At 38.4% G+C, this 8,402-nt stretch overlaps 1 protein-coding gene across 1 annotated transcript; it reads left to right on the top strand.

The window, feature by feature from the left end:
* Positions 1 to 80: 80 nt before the first annotated feature.
* EXOC8 (exocyst complex component 8) lies at positions 81 to 7,946 on the top strand. Its single transcript, XM_037820904.1, has one exon. It carries the CDS (start codon positions 175 to 177, stop codon positions 2,347 to 2,349), a length of 2,175 nt encoding a protein of 724 aa, XP_037676832.1. The 5' UTR covers positions 81 to 174; the 3' UTR covers positions 2,350 to 7,946.
* Positions 7,947 to 8,402: the final 456 nt, after the last annotated feature.

The raw sequence follows: 8,402 nt of genomic DNA, 5'->3' as shown, positions 1-8,402 counted from the left end.
GCAACCCCCGTGCGCAGGCGCAGTGTTTGGAGCTCAAACCTGGGCGCAGGCGCACTCCTCTCCTTTCCATCCAGCTTCCGTAGCCCTGGACCTCTGTCGGGGTTGGGTGGGTCTCGACGGCGGTGGCGGCTGCGGTAGTGACAGTGACTGCTTGAGACTTAGTAGGAAATAGCGATGGCGATGTCGGACAGTGGGGCGAGCCGCTTGCGGCGGCAGCTGGAGTCGGGTGGCTTTGAGGCGAGCCTGTACGTGAAGCAGCTCTCGCAGCAGTCGGACGGGGACCGGGATCTGCAGGAGCACCGGCAGCGCATCCAGGCGCTGGCGGAGGAGACGGCGCAGAACCTGAAGCGCAACGTCTACCAGAACTACCGGCAATTCATCGAGACGGCCCGCGAGATCTCCTACTTGGAGAGCGAGATGTATCAACTCAGTCATCTGCTTACCGAACAGAAGAGCAGCCTGGAGAGCATCCCGCTTACCCTGCTCCCCGCCACCGCCGCGGTTTCTGGGGCTGCCGCGGCCTCTGGAGGAGAGGAGGGAGCAGTGGGTGCTGGGGGCCGAGACCACCTCCGAGGCCAGGCTGGCTTTTTTCCTACCTCCGGGGGCGCCTGCCGCGACAGTTCAGGTTCGGGTGAGGAAGGGAAGCAGCGCACTCTCACCACCTTGCTTGAGAAGGTGGAAGGCTGCCGGCACCTGCTAGAGACACCGGGCCAGTACCTGGTGTACAACGGGGATCTGGTGGAATACGAGGCGGACCACATGGCCCAGCTGCAGCGGGTGCATGGCTTTCTCATGAATGACTGCTTGCTGGTGGCCACCTGGCTGCCACAGCGGCGGGGCATGTATCGCTACAACGCCCTTTATCCCCTAGATGGTCTGGCCGTGGTCAACGTTAAGGACAACCCACCCATGAAGGACATGTTCAAGCTGCTCATGTTTCCCGAGAGCCGTATTTTTCAGGCGGAAAATGCTAAAATCAAACGGGAGTGGCTGGAAGTGCTGGAGGAAACCAAGAGGGCCCTCAGTGAAAAAAGACGAAGGGAGCAAGAGGAGGCAGCGGCCCCTCGCGGGCCACCGCAAGTGACTTCCAAGGCCACCAACCCATTTGAGGATGATGAAGAAGAAGAACTGGCTGTTCCTGAGGTAGAGGAAGAGAAGGTGGACCTCTCAATGGAATGGATCCAGGAGTTACCTGAAGACCTGGACGTTTGTATTGCCCAGAGGGACTTTGAAGGGGCCGTTGACCTGCTGGACAAACTGAACCACTACCTGGAAGATAAGCCCAGTCCCCCGCCTGTAAAAGAACTAAGGGCCAAAGTGGATGAGCGCGTCCGTCAGCTCACTGAGGTATTAGTTTTTGAACTCTCCCCAGATCGTTCCCTGAGAGGTGGTCCCAAGGCTACTCGCAGGGCAGTTTCTCAACTAATCCGGCTTGGCCAGTGCACCAAGGCTTGTGAGTTGTTTTTGAGAAACAGGGCAGCAGCTGTGCATACTGCCATACGTCAGCTGCGCATTGAAGGTGCCACTTTACTCTATATTCATAAGCTATGCCATGTCTTCTTTAACAGCCTACTTGAGACTGCAAGAGAATTTGAGACAGATTTTGCAGGCACTGACAGTGGCTGCTGCTCCGCCTTTGTGGTCTGGGCACGGTCAGCCATGGGCATGTTTGTGGATGCTTTTAGCAAGCAAGTGTTTGATAGCAAAGAGAGCCTCTCAACAGCCGCTGAGTGTGTAAAGGTGGCTAAGGATCAGTGTCAGCTACTGGGTGATAGGGGACTAGACCTTACCTTCATCATCCATGCCCTTCTGGTGAAAGATATCCAAGGGGCCTTGCACAGTTACAAAGAAATCATCATCGAAGCCACTAAGCATCGCAACTCTGAGGAAATGTGGAGGAGAATGAACTTGATGACTCCAGAGGCCCTGGGTAAACTCAAAGAAGAGATGAAAAGTTGTGGGGTAAGTAATTTTGAGCAGTACACAGGGGATGACTGTTGGGTGAACCTAAGTTACACAGTGGTTGCTTTTACCAAACAGACCATGGGCTTTTTGGAAGAGGCACTGAAGCTGTACTTCCCAGAGCTGCACATGGTACTTTTGGAGAGCCTGGTGGAAATTATTTTGGTTGCAGTTCAGCATGTGGATTATAGTCTTCGGTGTGAGCAGGATCCGGAGAAGAAGGCCTTTATCAGACAGAATGCATCCTTTCTATATGAAACAGTCCTCCCTGTGGTGGAGAAAAGGTTTGAAGAAGGTGTGGGGAAACCGGCCAAGCAACTCCAAGACCTGAGGAATGCATCCAGACTTATTCGTGTGAACCCTGAAAGTACAACATCAGTAGTCTGATGCTTGGGTCTGTTCATATATATGTACATAAATTACTTATGTATTATTTATATTAAGTTACGTTAGCATATTCTTTAATGTCTCCAACATCACTTAAAAATAAAGATGTCCTCTCAGAAATGCCAAGTCAAAAGGAAAAAGAAACAAAAAGTTTAATTAAGCCAAAGTAACAAAATCAGTGGAATTATTAAAACATATAATATTCTTTCCTTTTAAATTATGCTAATTCTATATAGTCACACTATAGTATTTCACCTTATCCTTTGAGTCAACATACGCTTTCTCACAGTATATATTATATAGCACAGAGAAATAATATCTGTAAATACATAGAGTTTAAAGTATATTGTGAAAAGTTTCCCATTTCACTAAAATGTTAGGTTTTTTGAATCACTTACAGGGTACAATGCCATATAAAACACCTTGCATCATGTATTTCCCCACTGTAAAATGTGAATGAACAATTCGAAGAAAAGAAAGGAGTTGGGAAAATTTGTGTTAGGGTAAAAATTATAGTCAAAAGAATTCTTTCCTGAAACTAATTAGTGTGTGGACTTAGATAGGTCAATCCTATACAATAAAAGAGGAAGCTTTCTTAAAACAGTTCAGCTGACATTTCTAGCATACTTTGAATGATTGGTTATTTTCAGCTGCCAATTAGCAGCTACATACTACTTGATTTGAGAGCCTTGACTTCAAAATCTTAACAACTATGGCAAAGTAATTTTTTTCAGTGTATTCCAGAACTGTGTAAGTTTCCAGCTGGAGTTTTCATCTTTGTCCTGTTAAAATAATAACAATGATATTAATAAAATCAAAAGACTGGGTGCACTGAGGAAGCTGGCAGCAGTCAGTGCTTTTAGCTGCCCCTGTTTCAGTGTAGGTGATGTAGTGCCACAGACTTTGTGCAAATAGGAGAAAATTTTTCACTGAAATGTTAGCTTGGATTTCAGGGTCTGGGTGAACAGAGAAATAGGGAAATATCAAATGCAAATCACATAGTGTTCTCAAGTAACTACTTTGAGCAGAGACTTGTTTTTGTTTTTGTAACAAAGTGGAGAACTGAGGTGAGACAATGTACCCAAAGCCTAGGGAGGAGGAGAACTTTTTATGACTCCTCCTGAAAGCTGTGCCACATTTTTCTTATTTTATTTTTTATTTTCCTGCTTTGTTTTTAAAAGTGAATATAATGTTTATTTCAGATTGTTTGGTAAAACAACTAAAGAAATTTAGGTTTCCCAAGGTTTCTAAACTATTGCTTCTACAGTATATTGATTATATAACATTCCTCATACTTTGAGAGAAATTGTGCTTGCTGAGATCCATTTTTCCCCCTAACTTCTAGTTGTGATTCTTGTCTATAAATGCCATTTTTGATGCCAAGGACTTCAAAAGGTCATTTCTTTTATCCAAATAAAAATGGTGGTAAGACGGGAAATTACGTAAAACCTAAAATAGATTCCAAACAGTGGCTTAGGATTATAAAACTCCTTGACTTAATTGCTCATTTGCCAGATCAGCCTTTTATTTTATTTCATTTTTAGCTATGCATATTTAAAAGTATGAAAATTATCAAGTTACAGATTTTGACCAACTTTCTCCTATAACTTTCAGATTTTCTAGATAATAAGCATAACTGGAGATGTCAGTTGAACAAAGACAGTTATTTCTTTTTTAAGATCACTGGAAACTTAAATTTGATAAAACTTTGTGATTGTTAGGATTATTTTGTGCCATTTAAGGTCGCTAAAATTATACTGTATGAAACACATATTGTGTAAAAATTTGATGCTGGGTCCATGACATGATACTTCTCAAATTGAAACTTCTAAGACATGAAGTTATAAAAACTTAAATGTGTATACTTGGGTATTTAAGTGTTTGCTTCATCATAAAACTGGCTGCTTTTTAAAACTGGAAGTACAGAACTTTCTTCTGTTAAACTTGTGTGTTTCTTAGTCAGAGTTGTAGCTGAAGGAAGGTTTTTTTTGATGAATCAATTAGTGTGGGAAGTTGATTAAAGACCACCAATGTTATAATATACCTTTGTGCCAAGACAGAACAAATAAGCTCCATTCCTTAAAGTGGAGTCAGAGCTTGTCTTTCTGATTCTTTTGTTTCTTTAAACTCTAAAACAAGTTATAAAAATTGAATGCAGTTAGAGTTTTCCCAGAAATATAGTACATATTAAGAGCTGATTGCCTTTTCTTGTTTGCTTCAAACATAACACTGTCACTTAAGCTTGGAATCACAGACTTAATTGAATTAATTGCTATTGAAAAAAGACACTGTGAAATTAAGTCTCTTTGATTAAAGCCTCATTTCACTTAAGTGCTGAAACCTCACTTATTTTGTTTAAAATACTACCTATCGTTTAATTGTCAGCACTAGTATTTTGCAACTTGATTATCTTACCTAGAATTGGGAATTTAGGACTTAATATGTAATATGAAATCAGTACATGTGCATTTTGCTTACTGATATGATGCTGTGATATAAGAGAATTTGAAATGTTTTATAAAAATAAAGATTGAAAATTTTCTTACACTGGATAAAATTGCTTGATGTTAAAATGTTATATCTATTTCTCTAAAGTCTTTGATCATAATTTAATATTCTTATCCTCTTGTTAATTTCACTACTGAAATATTTTGGAGAGCCAAGATTGGTGGGTTTTTATTGGTATAGGGGAGTAGACAGAAAGCTGTTAGCTAATGTAATTCATGTTCTTCTTACTGTCAGAATTATGAATAAATCAGGTCTGAAATTTTTAGGATTCCCTTGAATGGGAAATTTTCATATATTCAAAATGTAAATTTACTCTAAAAAGTGGATATTGTATCATCTGCATGTACCTAAATGAGGAAAATACAATACAGGCCACAATTCCTGGGAAATAAATGATAAAGTTCTTTTTTTTTTTTTTTACAATAATATATATATACTGAGGGAATTATCACATAAAACTGATTAAAAAGTATTTATTGAATTCTTATGCCTAACATTGTCTGTATTGTGGGAATAAGGATATAAAATAAATTTAGGCATGCTTTCTCCTCTTAAGATGCTTAAACTGTGGGAAAATTCAACAAATGTTAGTTAAGTGCAGGCCATGTGTTACAGTTTCACTTCAGTGGGAACACTGTAAAGGAATAAGCAGGGTAGTTTTGAGGAGTTAGGAAAATTCTCATGGAATTGCTAGCACTTGAGCTGGCCCTTGAAGAATGGTGAAGATTTAGAGCTGCAAAGAAAAAGAAAGAGCATGACCTGAGCAAAAACACAGAAGTGGGAATATGTGTGGCATATTTGAAGAGATCTGCTTGAATGGATTGCAGAATGCAGGTTGGACAGTTCTATGAAATAATGTTGTATGGGGGTTATAAGCCCATTATGAAGAGTTTTGAAAGTCAACCATCAGGATTTAGACTTGATGTATTACTATCACAGAGTCATTGCAGATTTTTTTCAGTTAGTGGAAAAATTAATAAAAGTAATACATGCTTACTAAGAAAGCTCCAATCAATGCAAAAGTAAAAAATCAAAGTTCTCATTCTCACCCAAACCCCCTAATGATCTCTCCCAACAGGGGTAACTGCTGGGAATTTCTCGTGTTTTTTTTTCCAGAAATTGGATCGTATTATACATTTTGTTCTGCATCTTGATTTTTTTTACTTAGTTCAGTATATTTCAAACATATGTTTAAGACCTATTCCTATGACTAGACCTGTTTTCTTGTCATGTGGTTGAATAGTGTTAAGTCTCATTGAATGGATAAATCATTTTGCATTTTTTAGTTACTTTGTTATGTCCAGATTTTTGTGATTACAAAAAAATCCTGCAAAAAAAATTTCCTATATATGTTTGCTTACTTGTATGACTGTATCTATAGAACACATTTCTAGAAATTGTTCTGTCAAACTGTGCATTTTAAATTTAGATAAACACTGCCAAATTGCTCTTCAGGAAAATTACACAATTTTACATTCTCCCTGACAGTTTAAAATACCTGTGTCCCCAAATTCTCATACATTTGTATCATAAATACAAACACTTTGTAGTACAGTGTATTCAATTTTACTAACTTATCTGTGAAAAATTAGTATCTGGTTTTACTTGTAATTCTTATGAGCAAGGCTGAACAACTTTGGATTTCTTTTTCCATTAAGCTCCCTGTTTATGACCTTTGCTCATTTTTCTCTTAGGTTATCTTTGTAAAATTATTTTTGTAGGAGTTTACTATATATTTAGGAAATTAACCTTTCATCTGTCCTATGTGTTGTTGGTTTGGTTTTTTTTTTCATGGTTATCATTTATTCATTCCTTTATTTTTGTAGTATAGTAAATTTTAATCTGTTACAAAAGTAGATTTATGTGTTTTTTCTTAATGACTTTTATGTTTGGTGTCAGGCTTAAAAAAGTCTTACCCACTCTGAGATTCTAAAAATATTCATGTTTTTTTTCCTAGCAATTTATGACATTTTAATATTTGAAGTTTTGCTCCATCTAAAATTCATTTTGGAGTAAAGAATGATGTAAGAATTCCATGACCCATCCTCCCAAATAACTAGCAAGTTGTTAACAACAACTTTCCCCCATTTACTTGAAATGCCGTTTTAATAATATATTACATTCATATTAGATTTGTATCTGGGTACATTTTTTAGACTATTTTCTCTTTCTATGCCAGTATGAAGTTGTTTTAAGTAACTAGATTTAACAGTTGATGGTACTGGTCTCATTACTTTGCTCTTTCAGAGTCTTCCTAAGTATTCTCACATGTTTAATATTCAAGCTGTATTTAATCATTTTATGACATTCTCTACCATCCCCAAAAGATTTGGCATTTGGATTGCAATCATAGCGAGTTTATAGATTAATTTAGGCAGAATTGCCACCTTTATGATTTTGAATCTGCCTCTCCATTTTTGCAGGTTTTCTTTTGCATTTCAGTAGCATTTAAAATTGTACTTCAGGTGGATCTTGTACATTTCTTGGTGAGTTTATTCCTTCATCTTTCAAGGCTATTGTAAATGGAATCTTTACCTCCATTATGTTTTCTGATTGTTTGTATGCAGGAAACATACTTATTTTAACTACAAATGTTGTAACCTGTGTCCTATTTAATTATTTTATGGATTTTAATAGTTATCTGGTTGTTTCTTTGGAGTTTTCAAAAATACAGTCATATCACTTGCAAATAAAGATCATATTGCCTCTTCAATTTTCATACTTCTTACATAGTTCTCTATTCAATACTAAGTTTAACATCCAAAACTATGTTAAATAATATTTTTTTGCTTGATGTTAATGTGACTGTTTTTCCTGTTTTTCCTTGAAGCATGATGCTCATTCTTGATCATTTTATTAAGGAAGAGTTTATTCCAGTTAATGAGGAGTTGTGTTTAATTTTAGGTGAGGAATGCATGTTGAATTTTATCAAGTGACTCTCAGCATTTATTCAGCTAATCATGACTTTCCTCCTTTTATCATATTGATTTGTTGGTTGTTTTTTTTTAATGGACATTGTTCACATACCATACAACTATCCAAAGATCCAAAGTGTGCAGTCAGTTGCCCATGGTACCATCATACAGCTGTGCATCCATCAACACAATTAATTTTTTTTTCAATTTTTAGAACATTTTCATTACTCCAGAAAAAGAAAAGGAAACTCAGATCCTCCATACCCCTAACCATGGCTGTGCCAGTTTGAATGTATTATGTCCCCCCAAACGCCATTATCTTTGATGTAATCTTGTGTGGGCAGACGTTATCAGTGTTAATTAGATTGTAATTCTTTGAGTGTTTCCACGGAGATGCGCCCCACCCATCTGTGGGTGATGACTCTGATTGGATAATTTCCATGGAGGTGTTGGCTCCGCCCATTCAGGGTGCATCTGAATTAAATTACTGGAGCACTATATAAGATCAGACAGAAGGAGCAGGCTGCTACAGCCAAGAGGGACACTTTGAAGAATGCTCTAGAACTGAGAGAGGAGCTTCAGCTTACAGAGACATTTTGGAGACGACCCTGGAAAGCAGACTTTTGCTCC

Source organism: Choloepus didactylus, chromosome 2 (assembly GCF_015220235.1).
Source record: "Choloepus didactylus isolate mChoDid1 chromosome 2, mChoDid1.pri, whole genome shotgun sequence".
NCBI lineage: Eukaryota > Metazoa > Chordata > Mammalia > Pilosa > Megalonychidae > Choloepus > Choloepus didactylus.
Note: the sequence above shows the minus strand (reverse complement) of the source record. Positions and strands in the feature narration are given on the sequence as shown.